This window comes from Gymnoscopelus microlampas (assembly GCF_963454915.1).
Source record: "Gymnoscopelus microlampas genome assembly, chromosome: 21".
NCBI lineage: Eukaryota > Metazoa > Chordata > Actinopteri > Myctophiformes > Myctophidae > Gymnoscopelus > Gymnoscopelus microlampas.
Window position 1 is genome coordinate 20,693,447 of NC_139958.1, and position 26,083 is coordinate 20,719,529.

The following is a 26,083-nucleotide window of genomic DNA, read 5'->3' on the forward strand; positions in this document are numbered from 1 at the left end:
AGTTTAGGCATGACAACCATTATATAATCCTATATGGTTGTCATAGGCAATTGTATCAGTGTGTCTAAAATAGGATTGGATGGGATTTCTTCCTTTTTTTAAACCTAAAGATGTTACATTACATTTTTACCTCCTGGAACATAGAAATCCTGTCTCCGTTTTAAAATCTCTTGTATATACAGTATGTTAGCATTTATCATGTGGCTCTGTTCCAGTAGCATACGCATGACAGTGAGTGTGCATGGATGGACAGGCCTTGACAGCTAAAATGTCCCATGTCACAATATGTTATGCAATAAAACAAATGTCCTGCTTTTCTGGGTTGATCTGTGAGTTGTTATTTAAATATATATTATATAGTTAGCCCTGAAACATGACTGTCAAGCGTCATGTGAGACATGGCTAATTATATAGTCATCTCAGCACAGAGAAATACACACACTGAATGATTTGTACCTGATGGAGAACATTGACTTTCTTCCTTGACTTAAAACCATTTGTTCTCCAGCTGGTTCATTGTTCCTTTCTGCTTCTTTCCAGGATGTTCTGGTTTGCACATAGACTATAGGTAGAATTTCAGAAAACGTGCTTATTTAAACTAAGTGCTGAAGGCAAATCGTGTTAATTTATTCCATACATATTTTCTAGGGATATTAAGGTGTGCTGAATCCAAATATTCTGTATGTCCAACTCCAAAATGAGTGCTAATGCCTCAAAATTGTCAATCTAAGGCATATTTCACCACTATGCTTGATTGATTGATGTACTTTATTTAGTAAGACATGAGAACAACAGTACATGTAAGTACCACTATGCTGAAATAATGTTTCATATTTTTTTTTTTTTTTACTAAACAAGGGAGAAACTAACTGAATTTGAATCCAATGCCATTGCCAGACCATTGACCAGGGGTCTTCAACAGGGGGTCCGGGACTCCTAGGGGGTCCTCAGAGTTACTGCAGGGGGTCCCCCAAATCTTTATTTGATATGATATGTTTTTTTTACATTAACCACTTTGAACCCTAGTATCCCTTTTCTGAGGAGAACTTTAGCCAAAAATAGCAGATCTACAAGCTCACAACGCCGGCTATTTTTGGCAAAGAGTAGGGTGTGAGGGAAAAAAGAGCAGCAAAAGTTTATCTGAAACACAATTTTATACAATATAGAGGGGGTCCCTGCTTCATCTCTCTCTCAGCTAGGGGGTCATTGGCCTGAAAACGTTGAAGACCGCTGTTTTAAAATGTTAAAAGCCTACTTTCTTTTGTGGGAACACTCTGAGCCCCCCACCTCATACACTTTTTGTCCAGAAAAGAAAATATTTCACCGGAAGGAAAAAATGTTATCGATAGAAATATTCGACTGTCCAGATCTGTAGGGCGCGAATTCTTTATATGCTCAATTACATTAATTACAATCATTTTGATGTCACCTATTAGTGCATACTTTATGACTGATGGTAGTAAAAAATTATGTTAACAGAATATGGGTTATTATTGTGGTTTTGTTGTTATTATGGGTTGTAGAGCACTCCTCCTCAACAGTAGATGGCGGTAGTGCACTTCGACTTTGGATAACCAAAGAAGGAGAGAGGTGTTGCCATGTCCGCTTATTATAAGCGACTTTGGGCTTGTTTTTCTGTAAAGTTGCTTGTAAATATTGATAGTTGCGGCCTGCGGGTTGCGGTTTTTGGGGGCTTGTTACTTAAGTGTAGTTGCTTATTTGGACTTGTTTCCCACTGTTGTTTAAACTAGTGTTTCTAAAACATTTTCATATTAAGGACCCCAAACATATTTATATCAAGGACCCCCAAATTAACATGTATTTGTCTGCAGACCCCCATCAAAAATAATTTATGCCAGGGCACAAGATTTGTGTTGTTAAAAAATGAATAATATATATATTTGATATCAACATTTTATCCAAGGTTTTCTTGAAAATAGCAGATCTACGACGCGTTGTGAGCTTGCATGTTGGCAGTGCCCACTACCCATAGTCGCTTCTTTTGGGCTTGTTTTCACAGACCTGGTTGCTCATTTCTCTTGCACAACCTGGCAACAATGAAGAGGAGGAGGACACGTGTTTGAGGAAAACAAAATGTCTGCGCGCTGTGGTGTTGTCGTGCGTTGAAACTATTGGGCTAAAACTCGGCTGTTTATTCTTATTTGTAACGTCGAACGTGTTACACATCTTTTTAAAAGATAGCTAACCGTTGCCAGTGGAAGTATGGCCCAGAGAAAGAAGAAACTGACAAAGAAAAGGAGACATAATGGCCGTAGAGACGCCGAGGTGGATTCAGATGGAGATTTTGAGCTGGCTGCCGAAATCAAGGACGATGATAATGTAAGGATATTACTTTTATAACTCGTTATTTACTTAACAAACAGAACCTCAGATTGATGTGGTGACTTTGGGCTCTATAGGGTCTCAAACACTAATCGGGCTTTGGCAGTGCTGTAAAGTAACTAAGTACATTTACTCAAGTACTGTACTTAAGTACAATTGAGGTATTTGTTTTACTTTACTGGAGTATTTCCAATTTTCAGTACTTTTACTTTTACTCCACTACATCTCAGAGGCAAATGTTATACTTTAACTCCACTACAATTATATGAAAACTTTAGTTACTAGTTGATTATTATTACAAAACATAATACCACTTCAGCCACTACAGTATACAGTTGCACTTACACGTTATACCTGGTAATAACAGCTGACTGACATGTTGCTGTTACCTTATCCTGTTGAGTGTTGAACGAGGCGTGTGTGTGTGTGTGTGTGTGTGTGTTTTCTTTACCTTTCCATGTTGTACAAACTGGTCTAGACAAGTGGTTCTCAACCTGTGGGTCGACAGTGAAGGGACAATTTAAGGACTTTTAAGGCCAACATTTTTTTTATTATCAAAAGACCATTACTGCAACAAATATAATCAACAAACTGTACTTTTAAAAACTGGTCAAACATTGGCCAAATTGTCAAATAATATAAGAAAGAGACAAAAAGTATGAAAATAGCAGATCTACGCTTGTAGATCTGCTATTTTCACAATATTTATCTGTGGAACCAAGTCAAACTAAATGTAATGCCTCAACTCCTACATTTCCAAGTGCTTATCAGGGTGGGGGGGGGGGTCCACAGTTAAAATCTGAATATTGGGGGGGGGGGGGTCACGGCCTGAAAGGGCGTGAGAACCACTGGTCTAGACTATAAAACACCTTAAGAAACTACTGCCACTTTTTCCCCACCTGCATAATGCTAATGCTTCAAAATGTGTTCTATTTAACCTGTTTCTGTCTCTTTCCCTTTCCCCCTGTCTCTGACCCGCTGCTTTACACCTGTGATGTGACAAGTAAAACTGAATCCGATTCTAATACAATTTCGTTTTTCAGCTTGGAAAGAAGTTGCCTCGATTCCCTACCGCCGACTGTCTGTCCGATGTGGAACCTGACACCAGAGAGATGGTCAGGGCCCAGAACAAGAAGAAAAAGAAGTCGGGAGGATTTCAGTCCATGGGTAATATAGCCTGAGCAGAACATAAATGTAGTAGCATTATAGCTTTAGATCAGTGTGAAAAATACATCAAGGACCCCCAAAATGATACATATTAGCTCATTAAAAAAAATAAAAATAAAGTATAGAATTCTATAACTGTCTATACTGTATGCGGGAGAGATAACAGTGGAGACTAGTGTGAAACTTGCATGAGAATAGTCAGTCTGACACATTCTCTCACCTGGCCAACTTCTAGCCAGTGGAATAATAGTGAAATTAAACTGTTACTCATTTTCAAACCCCCTCAAGGACCCCTGGGGGTTCCCAAATCCCACTTTGACACCATTGCTTTAGATAACTAACCACCTTTTTCGTTCCAATGACCCCCCCAGTTTGATATGCATTAGGCCACAGACCCCGATCTATACTGGAAAATCCTCAGTGTTTATTTAACTCTGGAACCATCTGGACCTGGAAAGGTCCATTTGGTTCCATTTGCCCGATCTCAGAGTTACAGATGCATAAGGGTCCATTTGGAGCCCTGGTGATCCCTGGACCCTAAATAATACTACAGAAAGAGACATGGCAGGGCACAGAATGAAAAGTTGTTGTTGTTTATGGTGACAACTCCTGTAGTTAGTTTAATTTGGTATCAAAACGTAACCTTATACTGGGTACATCAGTTACATCTCTTTACTAGCTTAATAATTGTGGAGCATATAGACAGTATTGAATAAACTTGTATCATTTCAGGTCTCAGTTACCCCGTTTTTAAAGGAGTCATGAGGAAGGGCTACAAAGTGCCGACCCCAATCCAGAGGAAGGTTAGTCAACGACTTGTCGGCTTATGACACTTTAAAGAGATGATTTCCCGCATTGCGCACTTTAGTGACTACAAATGCAACAATATTGTATTCCACATTATTCTCTTCGCCCTCTATAGACCATCCCAGTGATTTTGGATGGTAAGGATTTAGTAGCCATGGCACGGACTGGTAGTGGAAAGACGGCTGCCTTCCTGATACCCATGTTTGAGAAGCTGAAAGCCCCCCAAGCTCAAACAGGAGCCCGGGCCCTTATCCTGTCCCCCACCAGAGAGCTGGCCCTGCAGACCATGAAGTTCACCAAAGAGGTCAGTAAAATCTTAGGTTCTTTTATCTTTATTGTAGCTTAGTGTTTAGTGTCTCTTAAAGAGGGACATTTTAAATACATGTGTTTTTGCTGCCTCCATATTAATTGGTTAGCCTAACAGTAATGTTTGTTATTTTGGCTTTGCAGTTGGGAAAATTCACAGGCCTCAAGACTGCGTTGATCCTTGGTGGAGATAGGTGGGTCTGGCTTTGTTGAAGTTTGAAATTCATTCCACTGTCCCATCATAAAAGGGTCTAAAAGTATTTTCTCTTTTTCAGCATGGATGATCAGTTTGCTGCTCTTCATGAAAACCCGGACATGTAAGTAGCGCTGAAGCAGGGATATTTTTGATACAATGCCAGTCAATATAGCCTCCTCGGCCCTATGTTTATGTAATATTGTTCATCTTTCTGCAGAATCATCGGTACTCCTGGTCGGCTCATGCATGTTATCAGGGATATGAACTTGAAACTACATGGTGTGGAGTATGTGGTATTTGATGAAGCTGACAGGTAAGAAATACCTGTGATTGCCACATGTGCTATTACTGAATTATATGCCGATGTAATAATAGTAATACCTCTATTTATCCATTTATATAGCTATTTTCTAAGTACTCAAAGCAACTTAACATGGGGAAGAAATAGAGATAAATGATATTTTTGTCTAAAAGTAAAACCAAGAGGGGTGGGGAGTAAGCTGGGGAATTCTTTTTTTCAAGAGGCTGGTTTTGAGGGTGGTTTTGATAGGTGGGAGGGTGGGGGCCTCTTTGCTGTGGTTAGGGAGTGCTTTTCACCGGGAGGGGGCAGCAACTGAAACGGCTCTATCATGTAGTTGAATATGTATGTCTATGTTACCTTTTCCTATTAGACTGTTTGAGATGGGTTTTGCTGAACAGCTAACGGAGATCATCCGTAGACTTCCAGACACCAGACAAACCCTGTTGTTCTCTGCCACTTTGCCCAAATTAATCGTGGAGTTTGCTAGAGCAGGTAAGACTGTTGTCATCATCGTTGTTAGGGCTTTCATTATGTTCTGGTATTTGGTTCATACAACATAATATTGACCTTCATGGCAACTCTTGAGTTTCTTATGGCATAGTTGCCATGTTGCATTGGAAGACAAGGGGATAATCAAATTGTTTTTGTTCCCAGGGCTGACAGAACCAGTGCTGGTTCGTTTGGATGTGGACACTAAACTAAATGAGCAGCTCAAGGTAAAAGGATTAGAAAACGAAACGCATCATAATGTTACTTAGAGGAGAGCTTTACTTATAGAAACAAACATGGGGTCAGAACCCTTTTTAGGCCGCAAATAAATATCGGCTTATTTTAGCTCTTTTTTTAAATAGGCCTTAAGTATTTCATCCATAATGCATTTTTGTAAGTTTGGGTCCCAGGGAGACACCATATTTCTCTTTTGGGTCTCGATCAAAAAAAAAAGAACATCCAAACTCACCGCTCCATCATATCTTCATTTCTCTTCTCCCCACAGCTGTCATTCTTCAATCTGCGTATAGATGACAAGCCAGCGCTACTCCTTCATCTTTTGAGAAATGTGGTGAAACCCCAGGAGCAGACGGTGGTGTTTGTTGCCACCAAACACCATGTAGAGTACGTCAAAGAGGTGAGACACTGGTTCTTCTTGGTGTCATATGACAGAAGGATCTAAAACAGATTGATAGTGTGATTAACCCGAAGAAATGCTGCATTGTCGAGAACTGCGATATGGATATTTGACGTGTCCGATCAACTCTGCCCTCCTTTGGGTCATTTGCAATACACCTGCCAAGTGTGAAGTCGATCGAGATATGCTAAGGACAGACATTTACAGCGATTCCTTGAATTTATAGATTGATGTGCATTTTTTGCTTTGCCTTTGAACTACTTTTTGTGTCCCATGTGCAGCTGCTGTCGTCAGAAGGTGTGGAGTGTGCCTATATCTACAGTGCCCTGGACCAGACTGCCAGAAAGATCAACATAGGAAAATTTGTCCACCGGAAGGCTATGGTTCTTATTGTGACAGATGTTGCAGCTCGTGGTATAGATATCCCCCTGCTGGACAATGTCATCAATTACAACTTCCCCTCCAAGCCCAAACTCTTCCTGCACAGAGTCGGTGAGTGACCCAAACACAATGCAGACATTAAGCATTTATAAAAATTTAAAAAAGGTATTCAAGGGCAAACATAACAGCCTAATGGGGTATTTGAGAGATGTTGCGTGTTTGAAATATTTTCTAACACTTACAGTGTCTAAAGCTATTTGATCTTAACTTTATCTAAGAGAACATTCAGTGAAAAAGGTTTGATGACCAAGGTATGAAGGTTTCATTGAGACGCCAACCAATATATACACATGTCCATGTTATTATTTTCCTTTTCCTTCTAAAGCATGTCGTCAAAATCCGGGCCAATTCTAAGCTCCTATGATTTAGAGCTCTGCAGCACAGATCTGTTGAAACACCCACAGTGCAGCTTTAAATTGTGATTTATATGGTCATCTTTTGTCTATCCTTTACAGGTCGTGTGGCACGTGCTGGACGCAGTGGCATAGCCTACAGTCTGGTATGTCCAGATGAAGTGCCATTTGTCTATGACCTTCACCTCTTCCTTGGCAGACCCATCCAAATGGCCACACCAGAACACACAAATGGTAAGCCTACATAAGGCCTGCCAATGGAGAACTTATAGATGATTTCTTTTAAAGAAACTAAAAAAGTAGGGCTGGGCGATATGGACAAAATCAACGATTGCAAAAAATAGCAGATCTACAAGGTCTTTTTTCAAAAATGGATGTAACATAAAAATAGAGCACAAGTAATTAAAACCTTAACCAGGAAAAGTCAACATATGTCATATCACAATATAAAGAAATCCAAAATACCTGATATCTAGTCACACATCACACTATCGATATTATTATAATAATAATATTCCCAGCCCTACTAAAAGGTTTGTTATATCCCTCTAACACTCCATCCAACACAAACCCCTGTCCCTTTGTCCAGCTGCAGATGGTGTGTTTGGGCGAGTCCCCCAAAGTATCCTTGACGATGAAGGGTCTCATCTGATCATAGCCCACGAGAACTCCATTGACCTGCAGAACACCCTGCAGGTCTCAGACAATGCCTACAAGCAGTATCTCAAGTCCCGACCAAGTCCATCGGCTGAGTCCTTCAAACGGGTCAAGAACATAGACCTGTCCACTATGGCTGTTCACCCGCTTTTAGGTAAGGATAGGATGATCATTATTATTTTTGTTGGGAGGTCATGATGAAAATTTAAAATTGCTGATGTGGTAATAATATTGCTCGGATTACTGTTTCTCTGTCATGTCTCTGCATTTGTCTTGAGCATTCGTTTTGGATTCTTTAAAACTACTTTATTGCTTCATTTCAGGGTTAGGGTTGGAACAAGTGGAACTTGAGCGCCTCCACATGGTGGATTCCATCAAAAGCTACAAGGCCAAATCGGTGAGTATTGTTACCAGTTTTGAGTTCCACCCTGTGGAATGGGTTGTGGGCTGACTTTAGGGCTGCAATTATCAATCATTTTCTTAGCAATTATCTTATCCATTACTTTTCGATTAATCAAATGATCGAGAAGTGGGTTTTAAAAATATGAATAAAAAGTTTCATACATTACAATGAATCGATTGGCCACTTAAGCTTTATATTATACTTAAATCAGATTAACCCATTGAGACCTGGAACTGTCTCAGTTTTAGATTTGAGCTAAAAAGCATTATTTTACATTTTGGGCTATTCAAAAATAGCAGATATACAAGCTCATAGCGCAGCACCGAGTGCCGCGCTACGAGCTTGTAGATCTGCTATTTTTGAAAAATCGTGAAAATGTGTGCAAATCTTTGAATATATATATTTTTAAAGCGAACAATATTTGCTTCTGTGGGGTCCCTGGAACAAAATATTTTGATAGGGGTCTGCGGCCAAATACATATCATTTTGGGGGTCCTTGACATGAAAAAGATTGAGCACCACTGATATAGAAACATACGTTTTTCCGGTGCGTTTGCTTGTGTCCTGTAGACCATCTTTGAAATAAACTCGAGCAGTAAGACCGTGGCCAGTAAGGTCATGCGAGCCCAGCGGTCAAAAGACAAGCGGCTGGTGGACAAGTTTAGCAGGAAGAGAGAGCAGCTGGCTGCAGAAAGCAGGCTCCACCAGGTCCCTATCCCAAGCACCTCGACTTCCATTGACCATGGTGAGGGGAACAGCGAGGAGGAAGAGGAGTCTCTACAGGTGAGAACCTGTCAGTAAAAACTGGCAGAATCCTTTAGTTTGATCTCATTTATATGTGTTTTTATTAAAGCTGTAATGAGCTGAAAAAGCCTCTCATGTTGTCATTGTATAATCAATTTAATATAATACTTTGTTTCATTAGCTATTTAAAATTTCAGTTAACCAAGCTTTCCTGTGGTTGTAATTGCTTTTTGGCTGCAGGGAGTCTTCTCCGAGGTGGTTGGTGGAAAAAGGAGAAAACCACAGGAGGATGTTGATGCAGAAATGCCAGGAAGCAAGAAGAGCAGACAGAAGGGCAAAGATGAAGAGTACTACGTCCCTTACCAGCCCAAGGACCAGCACTCAGAGAGAGGGTAAAGAAGTTATCCTTATCCTTGCGTTTATTACTTTGCCTATAGTTTCTCTGTTCTTTACCGGGTACTCGGGTAGTTCTTTTTGGTTATCGTGGTGAGAATGATTCATTGGTACAAATGATAATTAAGCCTTAATGTAATCTCTGATATAAATGGTGTAACCTTTGTCTGATGTATTTTGTTTCTTGTTTTGTTTATTAGCTTACGTTTGGGAGGAGAAGGTACTGCGTTTGAACAGCAGGCCTCCTCAGCTGTTCTGGACATGATGGGAGATGAGGGTGACCGACTAAACCAGCACAAACATATGATGAAATGGTAGAGTCAGACATGTGTACACTGCCACTCAATCATAAGCTTACTGAAGTTCCCATTTTGATATATATTAAATGTCCTTTTTTCTCTCACTGCAGGGATCGTAAGAAGAAGCGCTTTGTCACAAATACAGGAAAAGAAAACCTGAAGAATAAAACAAAAACAGAGAGTGGACAGGTGGTTTCCAAAAGCAAAAAGAACTTGTATCCTTTGTAACATTAAACAACGACAAACAAAAAGTCAGTTATGACTTTTTGCACTTGGCTTTAGCATTCAGTAGTAATAATCAATACTGTTTTGATTTTATCGCTTCTGTATTGATATATTGTTGCACAGACACTGCTATTACATTATGCTGGAATGAGTTATGACTTTAATGCTGTGGCAGCTATGAGGAGTGGAAGAAGAAGTACAAGGTGGATGATGGAGACTCTGATACAGAGACGAGGGGGAACCAGGCTGGGAGAGGTAGGAGAGCATCTTCAGTCTTAACAATGTCAATAGGTTTAGGAAGATTACTTTCATATGAATGGTGATCCTGCTAAAACTCTTATCAGCGGAGTTGGAAATTATGGTATCTGATTATTTTAAGTTACCTAAACATTACAATACTGAAGATCCCTATAATATGAAGTGAAATGTTTAATATAACATGATTTCACATGACAAATCACATTAATTGTAATCATTTAGTCATACTATCATTATATACCCAACGATTCTGCCTCATCTTGTGTTTGCTGCATGCAACAATATGATAAAATGCCTTCTTCATCGACTACCTTCTCACCGTCTTAATTAATTTTCCGCCAGGTCGCGGTCGAGGCCGCCGAGGTCCGCAAGCCCCGGGCCCTCCAGGAGCACAACAGAACGATGGCAAGAGAGTGAGAACCGAGTTAAGGAGCAAGGCACAGATCCTGAAGCAGCGCAAGAAAAAACAGAAGCATCAGTTCTTACAAAGCGGAGGTCTCAAGGACCTCCGTGGCAAAGGTAAACAAAGGCTGCAAGAAGTGAAGAGGTCAGGCTTTGGACGCGGAGCCCACAAGAAGGGTAAAATGAAGAAGAAATTTTAGGGGGGCAGCAAGAGAAAGATGAGGTGGAGAAATCAGTCATCTATGCCGGCATGATGGAAGACTTGCTGGGAGGTTGAGAGATTAATAGTTTCTTCTTTCTACTACAAATTTTGAAATTCACAATTAATATTTCCTGTTGTGCGTTTTCATGTCATTGTGGACAGAATGTGGTTTAAAGTTCTTAAAGCGCTCAGAGGACATACAAGTCAAGTTTTTGACTTGAGCAACACAATGAATAACAAACTAAAGGTTACATATTATTTCAACCCCCAATAATATTTACTGGGCTTAAATAGCTGAAGATTTACCTGTATAAATAAGAGCATGGAAATGGAATGTTTTATTATGAGCAATAAAGTGATTCAAGTATTTGTGTCCAGAATAATTGTCAATTCCATGGTAAAGTAGTAAAACACAAGTTTACATTGTAGTGGGTTTGTCAGCCTTCCTTTGTTACAGAACATTGTTTTTCATCCATTCCTTTTTGATCATGTTGCTTACCATTATCAAATAAATCTGGACAAGCGTGGACAGTTATTTAAAATGTTACCCACCACCATCAACAGGAGATGGTCATTCTTCCTCTGTTGGATTCAGTTAAACAAGGGTTTAACCCATATAATAATGAGGAACATCGACGAGAACACCTAGATTTTCACCATTGACAGTTAAACATTTTAAATCGTGCATGCCTAAATATTCGTTTTTTTTCACCGATTGAGTTCCCAGATTTGCTGTGCAGACAGACTAAATACTGATGAAAAACTATTCGGAGAAAGACTTGTATCACCCTGTTGTTGAGCTCGTAGATTTGTAAAAGTTTTTAAGTCTCCAATTTCAGTACACACACACACACAATACAGCTAAGTTCATGAAAAGAGCAGTTCCTAAAGCAATCACACCCGCACCAGCAGTTTAAATATAACTTTAATTAAACTACCGCAGAGGAGTTTAGCACCAGAAAGTAGAACTAAAACATGTTATAATCAACCACAATAAAATGTACAGGCCACCTGTAACGCAGTTAAAGTAATAACTAAAATACACATAAAACCCTGCTATACAATAACATTCTGATGTCATCTACTGACAGCTCATCATTGCATCAAACATGACAGCAAAAAAATGGCGGAGGCTGACCTGGTAAAAGCACACATCTTAGGCTAAAGTGTTTCCAACTGGGCAGGCTTCTAAACAGAACAGTCAGAGGGCCTTTGCTGCATGTCAATCCCCCTCAAGCCTGTCCTGTTTCTCTTCTCACTGTCTCACAATAAAGCAGAAATGCTGAGAAGAATTATCTAACAAAGGTCTCCGCTTTTGAAGTCATTTCCCACTCCCAGTTCTCCTTTACAAAAATCCTTTTCCACAACTGTCCATTCCTTTGCCCAAAGCATCTCTTTCTATTCATTCCTTCTTTTGTGTGTCCATATCAAATGTAGTGCCAAATGTCCAACTCAGTGTTGTGCAGCCATTCCTGATGGAAATCAATTGGGTGTATACATAGAAATATATAATTTTCAACATTCTTAGGGATCTCCTTTGCAGCCATGTCTGCCCTGGCGCAGATCAGTTGGTAGTTCTCTTTTCTCCTGTATGGTGCTGCTTAGTTCCTGGTGACACATTTCTGTGCTCTGCTTTCTTTCACATCTGAATGAAGGAACCCCATTTTAAGGGTACCTTCCATTGCCTGAAACTTGTTCTTTGCCTTTGTCGTCTATCTATACATTTTTAGTTTAGTATACGTTTTAGTTCTTTTGACTATGTTATTCTTTCTGTTGCTGTTGGTAGTCATGGCTGCCAGTTCCCACCTGATATCATGCGGGAGTCCCAAATGCTCCAGACCGTCCTGAATAACTGCTAGCTTGCATAACGTCTTCAGACTAGGACTAAGGTCTAAGATGTACAGGTCATCAGGACTGTATCCTCCAAAGAAGATGATACGATCTCCCACCATGCAACAGCACATCCTGTACATCCGTGAACACGGGCCTTTCCCCCGTGGCTTTACGTTCATCCAGGAGAAGGTCTCTGGATTGAATTTCCACACATCATAGAAGGTCCGGTCCAGATGACAGTTGTCACCACCAAATATGTACAGCTCGCCTTTGTAGGCAAAGGCTGAATGACCCTCACGTCCTTCAGGAAGAAGCTGTGCAGAGGGTGTGCTCAGCCAGCGGTTGGTCTCTGTGTCAAACACTCTGATGGTTTTACTGGGCTCGTTGATCTTGACCTGGTCCCCATGGCCCCCAAATACATACATCTTCGTCCCGATCATGGTGGCAGAGTGACATTCCGAAGCAGGAGCCGGAGTGCCTCTGGTGTTGATTAAAGACCAGACCATTGTGTTGGTGTCCAGCTTGTGGATGTCATTAGTGTATCCAGTCAGCTTGTCGAATACTCCAAATATATACATGATCTTACCCGAGACACAGGCCGAGTGGCCACGCCTTGCCTGTGGGACAGTTCCAGAAACCTTGGGCTTGAACCATCTGTGGGTGTCGACATCAAATGCATAAAGCACATTACAGGACTCCCCATTGTCAGTAAAACCCCCCCAGATGTAGACGATAGCTTCTATCAGCACAGCTGTGTGGCCGTAGCGCTTGGAGGGAACCTGAAGGGGATGTTCTCTACTTTCAGTTGTCACTGGGGGCAACGTCAGCCAGCACAAAGAGATTGTGTTGAAGACAAGTACACCGATCTGACTCCCACCAGTCTTGTACCCTCCAAAGGAGTACACCTTGTGGCCCACTGCCACAGCGGCATGCAAGGTTCTATATGGTCGTCCTTTCAGCTGCAAAGCCCAGCATAACATACCGAAGAGCAGAAAACAACAGATACAGACAAGTCTATCTGAAATATTGCTTTGTAAAATAAGAGTGTGATATTGTGCACGCTACCACTTATATTGGCACAGCAACGCTTAAATGTCACATGAAGGTCGACCAATCTGCAAAGCTCATGCCTGTTGACCTCCCTAATATGGCAAGTTGATCACTTGCTACCCCACACACCCCAGGTAGGCTCATACAGATCTCTTCAGATTGTAACTGTGTCTAGCCCAAAATATGTAAAATATGATGGAAGGAAATCTGGACTTTGAAATACAGACTTGTTCATTAAAAACACACAAGGTTTAATCTGGACAACAGATATATTGTCTGGTCTAGCCCAAAATATATATATCATGAGTGTGTGTGTGTGTGTTGGGGGGTGTTATGAAAAACATAAGGGGATATAATCTGGACTAGTAAAGTATATGTATTCTGGGCTAGCCTGTTTTATAATCCATTTGGCAGATTATGCTCCGGGGTATAAAACAGGCTAGCCCACTTGAACTCACGCCAATTAGGGCTGTTACACCTGTAAGAGCAGATCTAAGGAGCTACATGCTTCATGTCTGACGTCCGAACTAGTTTGGATAGGGTATGTTAGAACTACAAAATGACGTCAATAAGAATTTCTTATGGGCGGTGGTCACCCCAGCCCACTATGTTTTTACTCTCCGAATCGTGTTCGGACGGTTCCGACAGTGTGATTGGTAGGTGGTCATGATATATTTATTTTTCATTTCCGTATTCAGACCAGGCTATTCTGTCAGCAGTGAAAGCAGAGGGAACAGACGTTGGCTGTTGACTCCTCAGCCAACCTCAGTGAGGAGTCTACAAACATCTCAGTTCCCCTCTAGTGACCTTGAGTTACATAAATACAAACTGTCGCCAAAAAATGTAAAACATCCATACCTCTGTGACAAATGTCCAATATCCAGGTGTCAGAACTGTTTTGGTTGGCAGAATGAAAAGGTGTCTTGTTGTCAAAAATAACTTTCTTCTTACACGCCATATAGAGGTTTTTATGGTGGTAGCAAATATGCATCGATTAGCTCAATACCAACAGGCCTGTAGTTGCATCTAGGCTCTGAGTCTAATTAGTTTGACAGAGACCAGGTGTGACTGCTAAATCAGCCACCACCCACGCCACATAGACAAAATCTCACTGCCATGAGGATGCTGCTGATCCCCACACTGCTGGGGCTGATAGCCAGACTGTCTGGCTGCTCCTCATCAGGGCCACTCATCATCCCAGCCAATGCACCAATGTGACAGGGCTCAGACAACAGCAGGATTTTGGACCATAAACCTCTTTTATTTCCAGTGATTACTGAAACTGCTTGTTATAAACTTGTCTTGTAGAACCAGCAAGAGCAGATGTAGCATGTCAGCCATCAACCACACCACAGTAAACAAAAGTGCAATCTAAAAATAAAGCCATTAATGGGAAAATAGCCCATATTTTCATATATTGTTGCGGTCGGGCAGAAACCTCGTAAGTCCATATTTCAGCTTTTTTGTTTTTTTGGTAAATGAATGCCCTATTATTTCATACAAGCGTGTCGCACAAAAGTAGTGAAAAAGCAGATATACAAGCTCGATCATGCTTGTACTGTAGGTGGGCTATTTCAATTATTTACAAATATGTTTACATTTCTTTTTTAATACGGTTTTGAACATACAAGGTTTCCACCCGACAGCAACGATATGATATATGACCAAAGCTGTGAATAGACAATGACGTGCTGATGCTTGTATCGCATGGTCCTTTAATCTCATTGTAAAACTGAAAAGAAAAGCTTCACTAGCAAGAATAGGTGTGCTCTTGAGTTCAAGGGATCTGCTGTAGGTCTTTGGGTAGAAGCACGAACTCCAGAAGAGTTTTTTTTGAGGAACGACTAAATCGGGCCAAGAGAGCTCAGTTCAGTAGGTGACCTGTCATGGAATCTGAACTGCAAATGTCAGCAAGAAAACATCAGTCTGTCTGTAGGCTAATAAAGGTTTCGGTATCTCAAGACGTTGAATATTTCTCTGCCACATGCAATTACATACAAACTGATTGATTGATGTACTTTATTTAGTAAGACATGAGAACATCAGTACATAGAAGTACAAATTCACAATACAAGGTTTACTAAACAGACTCATTAAGCACTGAGCTTGTTTAAGATGAGATCCCCATGCACACAAATCATGATGAGACTGACTGGCAGTCTGGCAGAAATGCCACATGGACAACTTGTTCCATGCCTGCTGAATTGTGACTACCTTGCAAGAACAAAAACTAAAACTTTATGTACATGGTTATGGGCAGTTTGCCAAGGATAGTTTTATAGAAAATATTCTGTGGCATATTCTGTTCTCTGTATATACTGTGGCACCCAACACATGGCAAAGGATGGCCAGTCAGGTTGTATAAAATAGAGGTGAATCATACTGACCAATTTCAGATACGGATCTATTTTCTGCTGCAGCACCTTACTAAGTACACATAATGTAGTCTTATGTGGTCTACTGTATGTAGTTCCTAACAAATATTTGTTCCATATTGACAGTGGAGGAAAAACGTTGTCCTCCACTGTCAATATGGAACAAATATTAGCTGCGAACTACAATCGACGAGGCAGTAACAATTAGGTTCTCAGAGAAGCTAATTGTTGCTGCCTCCATTACCGTCCCAGAGCTTTGTAACACATCCTTGTTTGTTTACTGGGATATTAAAACATACATACAATAAAAGTAAGACGGGAGGGAGGGGCCGTCTTACTGATTGGTTTCATTGTTTTTATTGTTTGATATACAGTAGGTGAAGACAGACCTGCGAAACAGGCCGCAGTGGGACCATGGGCATGCTACTGAGAATCCACAGGCCTGGCCACCTCTGGTCCAGTTCACCTCTGACAGAACTACACCCCTGATTTATACTTGGTTGCATGCTTGTAGATCTGCTATCTTGAGTGTGAGACACTGGCACACAATTAAATATAAATCAGGCTTTAGAGATAGCTATGGGGAAAAAAACAGCAACCAGGCTGCAAACTTTGGTACTGAGGCTAATACAACACCATCTGTAAGCAGTGGGTCAATGTATATTAATAAATAGATTTCAGTAAATATGTTCTATATATGTTCCAAATATGTTTGTTTTGCTATCGAATGTCATTTCACTGGGGTCCCCCAGGAGTATACCCCGCCCCTACCTTTACTCTCTATGCTCAATATCTTTGCTGAAAATCCTGGAGAAAACATTGAGTGTCAGGTTGACAAAATAAAAGCACACCTGAGAAGCATGTCAAGGTTGCAGAGACAAAGATATCAAACGTTAATATGAATTTAGGTCTCACACACTTAATGCTGGAGCCTTTCATTCAATCCTAGGAAGCATCTGTGTGTGTGTGTATGTGTGTGTGTGTGTGTGTGTGTGTGTGTGTGTGTGTGTGTGTGTGTGTGTGTGTGTGTGTGTGTGTGTGTGTGTCTGTGTTTGTGTCACAATTTCCCAAAAATAGCAGATATACAAGCTCATAGCGCGGCATGAAGTGACGCTCTATTATTTTTGAAATATTTGGAAAAACTTTGCTTTGAATATATATATATATTTATTTTAAGCAAACAGTTTTTACTCAAATCTTTGCTTCTCAGGATCCCTGGAACAAAACATTTTGAGATGGGGTGACCAAATATATATTATTTGACATGAAAAACTTTTGCGCACCACTGATATAGCATTGATTGATTGAATACTTTATTAACAGTTTGCAAAGACAAGCACAGGGAAGTACAGTTCAATACTGTCTGTTAAGAGGATTTTAAACCCAAGAAAGCACTATGGCTTGTTTCCATTGGGGTCCTTTGTAGGCTACTCAATTAATCGAAACATATGTTTTTTAGAAAACTGTTTTCAGAAGACTGTAGAACCAGCCTCAGGTCTTAATGGGTGTTAGTTAAGACCTACCTTCCTACATGTTGTTGTCACGTGGAAACCTTGTATCAAAACCATAACTTTTCAGGAAATTGGAAAATAGAACCTGTGGTCCTGTGGTTATTATTTACTCACAAGCTCTTGTTGATACTTTTAATTGATTAAACATTTATAAAGCCCACAGACACACTTAACCACTTTCAATCTGGCATATACATTTTTGGACATGCTGTTAAAGGAGAACATTTTCAAAGATCTTGTAGAGTGCCTGTTGTACTACTTTTGCGCGACACTATCATACAACAATATATGAAATAGGGCATTCATTTATGAAGAAAAAAATAAAGAAAAAAAGGTTTCTGCCCGACAGTCACATTATTCAGACATGAATGCTTTGCAAAAAAAAAAAGACGAGAGGACAGAATAGAGAAGAAAATCAACAGCAGAGTCAACAGGCGGAGCCGACCTTCGACGGCTTGCACTTGGATAGCACGGAGAGAACTATCTGGTGCATTGGTGTCTTGGGTGACTTTACGGCATACTTGCAATGAAAGGAACACTGATAAGTACACTCACTGTTTATAGTTGGCACAGCGACATTCTGATCCTATGCCTGATTTAGACGAAGATAGTATTGAAAGAACTACGTAGTATAGTGCATGGGTAACTTTACTGCTCAACTTACAATGAATAGAACACTGATGAGTGATTTTTAAGTTCACCGGCTGTTTGTTAATTTGTGGTGCAGCAACATTCTGGTCAATCCTCAGCAAGTCTCTTTGGCGTTAGCCTCGGAATCCCAGCCTTTTTTTTTGTTTCAAAAGAAAAAAGTCTGGGCGAACGGTGCAGGAACGATGGTCTTAGGACCTTGTTAACTCCTAACCAACCAGAGTGCAGAGGGGCGTCGCTCTAAATTTGGTGACGTCAGCAAACATCGCAAATGTGTCGGATGGATTTTCCTTTTCCTTTGTGGCACCAAATTATGCCTTAAATGTAACTAAGTTACGCCATTATTTTAAAAAAGGTAACTAAGTTACCGAGTACTCTAATTGCAAAACTAACGAGTTAGGTTGCTCGTTACAAGTATTCGGTTACAAACAGAGTTAATTTTAACGCTATACCCCCTGGTCCTGATCATTACTGTTTGTACCGTACCCATCAGCAACACAAACATTTCCGTATGTGACTTCAATCTGATCAGATAAAAGTTAACCACTTGAACTAGAGGTGTAACGATATAGTAACTGCATCGAAAAATCGATTTTAATTTTCAACAATCTACTATATCGATATGCAAACAGCAAAATATCGTATCGTTTGACTTTGTATCGTGTCGAATCGTTTTGCAATGCAAATAATCGTATCGAATCGCTTTGCTATGCAAATCATCAATTTTATCAATACTAAGTTCTTGTGCGTTGTATTTAGCAATTCTAAGAAGAAAAAAGAGAAAGAGGGGTCCCCCCCATTGACAATTATTTATTAATAATTATATAGGCTAAATAAGGCTATTTCACAAATACAACTAACTAGGATATTGTGCAAAATACAAGAGCCAAATTAAAAACAAAACTTTTACACTAGGGGTCCCGGACCCCCTGTTGAAGACCCCTGCTCTATGGTCTAGCCCAGGCTTGTCAAACTCATTTTGGGGTCTGGGCCGCATTGGTCAAAAAGTGACTTGATGTGGGCAAGCAGACACGCATGGATTTTTCATTGTAGTTTGGTTTTAGTTAGTTTTGACAATTATTTTTCTAATTCAGTTAGTTTTAGTTAGTTTTGACATTATTTCTTTTCTAATTCAGTTAGTTTTAGTTAGTTTTTAGGGCGGGTTTGCTAGTTTTTCTATTTCTATTTTATATTTCTATTTATGTTTCTATTTTTGTGAGAACGCTTAGTTTTAGTTTAGTTTTTATTAGCTTTAGTGTTCTTTTTTTCATACATTGGGTTATTTGTCAGGTGCAGGATTCAAAAAGGTCAGAGTAAGTATTGTTTAACTCAACAAAAGAGGTACTTGGTATCAGTGGTGGAAAAAGTACTCACATTTGTTACTTAAGTAGCCTAAAAGTATCAATACTGCAATGTAGAAATACTCTGTTACAAGTAAAAGTCCTGAATTCAAAATTTACATGAGTAAAAATACAAAAGTATTGATATCAAAATGCACTAAGTACAAAAGTAAAAGTACTCATTATGCAGAATGCCATTTCACATGTTTTGTGAGCTTGTAGGTCGGCTATTTTCAAATGGCCGAAATGACTCTCTAATGATTAGAGAGTCAAAACAAGTTTAGTTATCCTGGCAGGTGGAGTCATAGATGGTCACAGAAAGCAAGTGAGAAAGGTTCTGTGTAGTTTGTACATCTATGTATCTGACTACATTTCATCAGCAGTATCATATAATGTAACTGGATCATTTGCTATGCAAAAAAATATATAATTAGGATTCTAATGATTTTCACAATATGGACTGCATTATACTGTAGGTGCATTAAGCTACTATAAATGTAAGTCAATTGTCTATATGGAGCCAGTTATGTTACCTGGTGTGCATCTAGCTCCCTCTGCTGGACTCTCTGTGCCATGTGATTTGCAGCCTCCACTGTGTGAGCAAATTAACAACCAGACATAAATAATTACATAAGACAAGACAGGTTTTACTCCCAGTCAAAATATCTTTACAAGAGCCAAGTTTGGGTGAATCACATTCCTTCCATGCTACAAAGCAATTCAATGCCAGAGAACTCTAAAATGGCTAAAGGGCAATAAGTAAAACATTTTTTTAAACAGCATATTATTCAATATTCGATCAATATATCAATGTCATTGAATGATGTCATTGCATTTCTCTCTCTCTCTCTTTTTCCTCAGTCTTAAACTGACTTGTTGGTATAATGGAATTGTAGTTATTCCAAAGAACTACACCTACATCTGACATTGTTTTAACTGTCTAAGTAGACAAACAAGACAAGCCCCTAGTGCAGGGGTCTTCAACGTTTTCAGGCCAAGGACCCCATAGCTGAGAGAGAGATGAAGCAGGGAGCCCCTACTCTATATTGTATAAAATTGTGTTTTTTTTAACATAGTCTGCTCTTTTTTCCCTCTACACCTATAGCCTCTTTGCCAAAAATAGCCGATCTGCAAGCTCTCAACGAGGCGTTGAGAGCTTGTAGATCTGCTATTTTCGGCTAATGTTCCCCTCAGAAAAGGGATTCTAGGGTTCAAGTGGTTAATGTAAAAAAACTAAATCCTATCACACAAAGATTTGGCGGACCCCCTATAGTAGCTCTGAGGACCCCCTATGGGTCCCGGACCCCCTGTTGAAGACCCCTGCCCTAGTGAGAGCGAGGGTGGGCGGGGACTTACAGCGCGTTATGACATCACACAAGTGCTCCTGCATGGCGTCCGTATATTTGGGCAGTGCATTTTCATTTGTTTCCACCACCATCTTCTGGAGGTTCTCCAGAAGTCTGCTCTCCCCTGTGGCCTCCTCTTGTCCTTTAGAACAACCAAAGGGACATGATCTGTTCATTCTCTCATGTACATTTTAAACTGACGTTTTTGTTGGGATGGTACTGCTGATTTAGGTCAATTATATTCACTTATTATTATTATTGACGATCTATAAAAACACACGGTAAGAAATGTATGAACTTGTACCACACAAACCTATTTTTACAGTTCTGCTAAGTCAGGGGTCTTCAACAGGGGGTCCGGGACCCCTAGGGGGTCCTCAGAGCTACTATAGGGGGTCCGCCAAATCTTTGTGTGATAGTATTTAGTTTTTTTACATTAACCACTTGAACCCTAGAATTCCTTTTCTGAGGGGAACATTAGCCGAAAATATCAGATCTTCGGCTAATGAGAGCTTGTAGATTGGCTATTTTTGGCAAAGAGGCTATAGGTGTAGAGGGAAAAAATAGCAGACTAAGTAAAAAAAAAAAAAGTAATCTGAAACACAATTTTATACAATATAGAGTAGGGGGTCCCTGCTTCATCTCTCTCTCAGCTAGGGGATCCTTGGCCTGAAAACGTTGAAGACCCCTGTGCTAAGTCATATAAAAAATATCACATGTAGGCCATCATGTGACAGTTAGGCTGGAGCTAGATCGGCCACTTGGGAATCGGAAGGTTCCCTGTTTGATCCCCCGGGTTACTGTCAAAGTGTCCCTAAGAACCTCCTACTGCTCCTCATGAGCAGATTGGTGCCTTGCATGGTTTCCGCTGCCGTCTGTGTGTCAATGTGTGTGTGAATGGGGGAAATGTAAATACACATTATTTTTTAAGCGCTTTGGAGAAAGGCACTATATAAATCTTAATCTATATAATCTATATCTTGCTATGATAGAAGTTAATAGCTCACACCCCTGTTATTTTTTCCCCTTCATTACAGGAAACAGCGTTTCTTCTTTCTGTTCTTAAAAAAATAAAAATAAACAGTTGATTTGTTTCTTTATGCTTTCCTCTTTATGTACTTGTTTATTACTTATTTTTTTATGATCTTCCTTTTTTGTGTAAAGCACTTTGAGCTGCATTCCATGTATGAAAGGTACTATATAAATTAAGATCATTATCATTACGAACACAGATTAGACTAGCTTTCATCAGATACACTGTGGCTTCCCAAGGATGTGTGAAAACCTATTTAACATCTCAATAACAGAGCATGTGTCAGTGTTGTGGGTGTTCTCCATCTCCGACAGTGCATCTGTGACTTGCTCAACGTGGTTTACCTCAAACTCCCTCACAAAGTAGCGAATCTCTCCTTGGGTGATGGGCCTGTGGTCCAGGAGTCTTGACTGAACTGTCTCCTACATCTATGGGAGGAATGACGGTGAAAACAAGAAGATTAAAGGAAAGACCACGACCGTTGAGGTAATAACTTGTGGGCACTAAATTGTTTGATTATCATAGTGGACTGTCTTGACATTGCCTGGCATCCCCATTTTGGCCATCGACATTGTGAGGCGCTGTGAACTTGTAGTTGGGCTTTTTGAAACAGGGCTTAGATGTGTCTTTATCCAAACAGTCAAGAAGCCAAATGCACTTTCTCACACACACACACGCGCACACGCACACACACACACACACACACACACACACACACACACACACACACACACACACACACACACACACACACACACACACACGTATCAATTTGTAGTGGTGTTTCGTTGCCTTCAATCGACCTTGCAAATCATTAAAAAGGCACTGATGCACAACTGAGGTTGACAATATAACTTATGCTATTGGGGTGGTTGTATTTGGTTTGGTATTCTAGAGATCTCTCCAGTATAAAGTATGGATCTGTATTTGAGTTGCATTTCAGGTAACTCAAGACATTTAACTGGTCAAACTGAAAATGAGAAATTAAATGATAAAGGAGTCAGAACGTTGTGTTACACCTTGAGTAAGGAGTTTTCCCTGAGCCTTTGAGCTGGAGTTCCCATATTTCTCCCTTCCTAGAGAAATGGAACGTTTAAAACAGAAATATGAGTGAGTCAAGACTTTTGCAAATATTAAGCTGTATAACTCAAAAACCTGCTTGCCTGTTAGTGTGCTGACCAAGGAGATGTGCCCGACCATCTCCCAGCTGCCCAGACCAATAGCCAAACTACTAGTGTAACAGAGAGATACGAGTTATTTAAATAAGTTGAAGTAGCAATTCCAATAAATTGATGCAACATCAATACTAGCCCTAGAATGGCTGTGACATCGCATACATTTCATGTATTCCAAATACACAGCCATAGATCACCCCTAGGCCCGCCCAGGTAGCAGACTCTTCGTGGTGGCATTTAAACTCGACAGGTGCTTTGCGAAAGGTGCGGGGTAATTAATCGTCACCTGTCAATTCTGTGCCCCATACGTGTGTGCTCCCCATAGACGTTTTCATATGTTCAGTCCAGCAATCATTTTGGGCCCTGCTGCGGGCAGAGAATGTTGTCTGTGTGAAGCTTGTGGAAAAGTGAAGATATTTCACTAATCACACGTTTTCCTTCAGAACTTTCAAATGGATATGAATTAAAGTACTAGAGGACAATATCTGACTCCAAATAAGTCACAGAAAGGAATTATTGGGTGAGTACACACGGGGCGCCACAACGTTTTATGCCGCCACAATGAGTCTGCTACCCGCGAGGGCATGGGGGTGATCTATGGCTGTGTATCTATCACAATCACAATATCACAGCCATTCTAGGTCAGGGCAACATCAATACCTAAACACAGTGTACCTGATGGCCCCCATATATCTGTGTGCCAGTGGGTCTGATCCACGCAGGCCGCAGCAGTCCGCCACCACTGGCGTAATGCAGAAAATCATCAGACTGTGTTGAAGACACCTCCAAATGTAAGATGTTCTCAATGACATCCTATGGAGACACAAGGAGCCATCTGACAGTGAGCTCGGACAGCACAGATCATTCTCATTCTACTGCTCTGCCACCAAAAGGTGGACTGCCCTGACACCATCCATTAAAGGATGTGTAACACTGGTTTCTTTCAAAATTGTCCTGAAAAAACATCTATCAGGAGACCACAAGGGGAGGTAAATCGAAAGGAGGTGTCATTCACTGCCACCGTTTTTCTTTTTTGTAGTGTAGTGTAGTGTTTTGTACTGTATTTGTTGATGACATGTATTGTCATTGTCACAGTATTATTGTGTTAATTTGTTATGCTACAGTATGTTGATGAATTGACTACATAGGACCAGTGGTGTGTTCTACCGTCAGATGCTGTGTACGGCGTATACCTTGAGATTTTTTTCCGTCGCTACCGTATACCTTCAAAAACTGTTTCATCCATTGAAAACGCGAGAGCGTATACCCACGACCACGCGCATCGTATCGTAGCGTATACCTTCCGAAAAAAACTAGAACACAACACTGCATAGGACCACAATGGAAACAAGTCAGTCCCCAGGACTTTTTTGTGTTCTTTTAGCCTTAATGTCTTACTGTACCACTAACTGTTGACTAATAAAGTATTCAATCAAATCAATCAATCAATCAATCAAAGCTTTGACAGCACCGTTGCTTAAACCTGCTTATAATATCACAGGCAGGCTGTGGTTAAAATGCTCTTTACACCCGTGATGTACAAAAGAAATATGTATTAATATAATTTAGCTTTTATATGTTACTTCACAACATTATTACATAAAGGTTGCCTTATAGTCACAACATGTGACAATGTTATAAACTTCACCTTAGAAACTGCTGCCAGTCTCAGCGGGCCTTTCAGAGAGGTTGGAATGGATCTGGAGAAAATGCCGTTTTTCACAGAGCGGACAAAGTTACCGGGAACCTCATCAAGACGGAAGGCTTCTGCAGAGGAATGAAAGTAGACAACCGTATTATACACCACACTTTGTATATCAGAATGGTAACAGGAAAAGTGGGCACCTCGATGTAAAATTGTCTACTTGGTCGAAAATGGAGAGAGAGAGAGAGAGAGAGAGAGAGAGAGAGAGAGAGAGAGAGAGAGAGAGAGAGAGAGAGAGAGAAATTTGGAAAAGGGTCTTAAGCAATGTAAGCTATAAATGATTAGAGAACATGAATGAACATTTGACCATTAAGGTCTAATATTTCTACAATTGCTAAATTGCTACAAAACCTGTATTTCCAATCATTTTGGGCATAAACAAGAAGTTCAAGGGTACAGTTAAGTGTGATTGTGATGTACCGTGCATGTTCAAATATGTACACTTTACTTATTTTTTTACATTTTGGACAAAATAGCAAATTTGAGGTGCCCACTTCATTAGTGCCTACTCTTTCTTAGTGCACACTCTTCTTATATCTATCAAAATAACATTACTGTGCTCTAAATATTGTATTTATTACAGGGGGTCCGCCAAATCTTTGTGTGATTTTTACATTAACCACTTCAACCAAGCATCCCTATTCTGAGGAGAACTTTAGCCAAAAATAGCAGATCTACAAGCTTGTAGATCTGCTATTTTTGGCAAAGTGGTTTAGGGGGGAAAAGAGCAGGCTAAGTACAGAGTGAAAGGTCGGGTTTACTAAGTATTGTTTAAGTGCATGGTTAAATGTCTGGAAATACACATCAACATGAATCCAACATGATAGTGCTGTGAAACAAGTCTATGAAGCTGCCTATGAAATCCCTGCTTTATCTCGCTCTCAGCCAAGGGGTCCTTGGCCTGAAAACGTTGAAGACCCCTGCTGTAAACCCATAACATTGAAACATATTTTACCTGACATGAGCTTCTTCACTTCAAAGTCATGTATGTGTGTGTCTGAACTCCTGTTCACATAGAGTGGAGATGTCTGTCTGTCTGTCTGTCTGTCTGGATGATCAAAGCTGTCACCATCATAGCTGAGACAACCAGGGTTCTTCACACTTTGACAGAACTTCTCCTCCTCAAAGCAAACAGCAGGCTTCACCATGTTAATGCTGGTCAGTACAGCTCCCATGACACAGATTACACCAAACAGTAATTCAAATCGTATATAGACCAATTATTTGTTTACTAACATTGAGCCTGGACGCACAGGTGATTGTTTCACGCAATCAATTCCCAACCTGTTTCGGGGTGCACTGGTTTCAGCACACCCCAACCCCCTCTTGTGTGTGTTGGCTAGTGAGACGCGTCCTAACGAGACCTGATATAATGGGTTTCGTTGCGCGCATACTGGCTGCACGCAGCCAGTATGACGTCGTCTGTTAAGGGGTCTATAGCTTG

The 26,083-nt window shown here is 40.4% G+C and overlaps 3 protein-coding genes across 3 annotated transcripts; 1 reads left to right on the forward strand and 2 right to left on the reverse strand.

Moving 5' to 3' along the window:
* Positions 1-2,073: 2,073 nt before the first annotated feature.
* ddx54 (DEAD (Asp-Glu-Ala-Asp) box polypeptide 54) lies at positions 2,074-11,051 on the forward strand. Its single transcript, XM_084046669.1, has 20 exons — positions 2,074-2,340; positions 3,387-3,510; positions 4,243-4,313; positions 4,433-4,621; positions 4,768-4,817; positions 4,899-4,940; positions 5,037-5,132; positions 5,491-5,612; positions 5,775-5,836; positions 6,115-6,246; positions 6,528-6,738; positions 7,143-7,274; positions 7,630-7,851; positions 8,021-8,094; positions 8,671-8,883; positions 9,085-9,236; positions 9,438-9,551; positions 9,647-9,751; positions 9,937-10,016; positions 10,362-11,051. The coding sequence occupies exons 1-20, from the start codon at positions 2,224-2,226 to the stop codon at positions 10,619-10,621; spliced, it is 2,568 nt and encodes an 855-aa protein (XP_083902795.1). The 5' UTR covers positions 2,074-2,223; the 3' UTR covers positions 10,622-11,051.
* A 1,096-nt stretch (positions 11,052-12,147) lies between these two features.
* LOC311037855 (kelch domain-containing protein 3-like) lies at positions 12,148-14,699 on the reverse strand (the record flags this gene model as incomplete). Its single annotated transcript, XM_084047149.1, has 3 exons — positions 12,148-12,268; positions 12,364-13,415; positions 14,619-14,699. The coding sequence occupies 3 exons, from the start codon at positions 14,697-14,699 to the stop codon at positions 12,148-12,150; spliced, it is 1,254 nt and encodes a 417-aa protein (XP_083903275.1).
* An 8,227-nt stretch (positions 14,700-22,926) lies between these two features.
* On the reverse strand, positions 22,927-25,830 carry LOC311037402 (uncharacterized protein). Its single transcript, XM_084046539.1, has 4 exons — positions 25,595-25,830; positions 24,583-24,701; positions 23,610-23,747; positions 22,927-22,990 (listed from the first exon to the last, which is right to left on the reverse strand). The coding sequence occupies exons 1-4, from the start codon at positions 25,812-25,814 to the stop codon at positions 22,988-22,990; spliced, it is 480 nt and encodes a 159-aa protein (XP_083902665.1). The 5' UTR covers positions 25,815-25,830; the 3' UTR covers positions 22,927-22,987.
* Between the last annotated feature and the right edge of the window lie 253 nt (positions 25,831-26,083).

Bases quoted from the DNA above. Each gene is read 5' to 3' on its own strand.
- LOC311037402 (XM_084046539.1), bottom strand. From the start codon at position 25,814: ATGGGAGCTGTACTGACCAGCATTAACATGGTGAAGCCTGCTGTTTGC. The intron at 24,702-25,594 runs GTAAAATATGTT...ATTCCTCTGCAG, and splicing joins AGTGAAGAAGCTCATGTCAG to AAGCCTTCCGTCTTGATGAG. The intron at 23,748-24,582 runs GTGAAGTTTATA...GTGTCTCCATAG, and splicing joins GACTGGCAGCAGTTTCTAAG to GATGTCATTGAGAACATCTT.
- ddx54 (XM_084046669.1), top strand. From the start codon at position 2,224: ATGGCCCAGAGAAAGAAGAAACTGACAAAGAAAAGGAGACATAATGGC. The intron at 7,275-7,629 runs GTAAGCCTACAT...CCCTTTGTCCAG, and splicing joins CACACCAGAACACACAAATG to CTGCAGATGGTGTGTTTGGG. The intron at 7,852-8,020 runs GTAAGGATAGGA...GCTTCATTTCAG, and splicing joins GGCTGTTCACCCGCTTTTAG to GGTTAGGGTTGGAACAAGTG.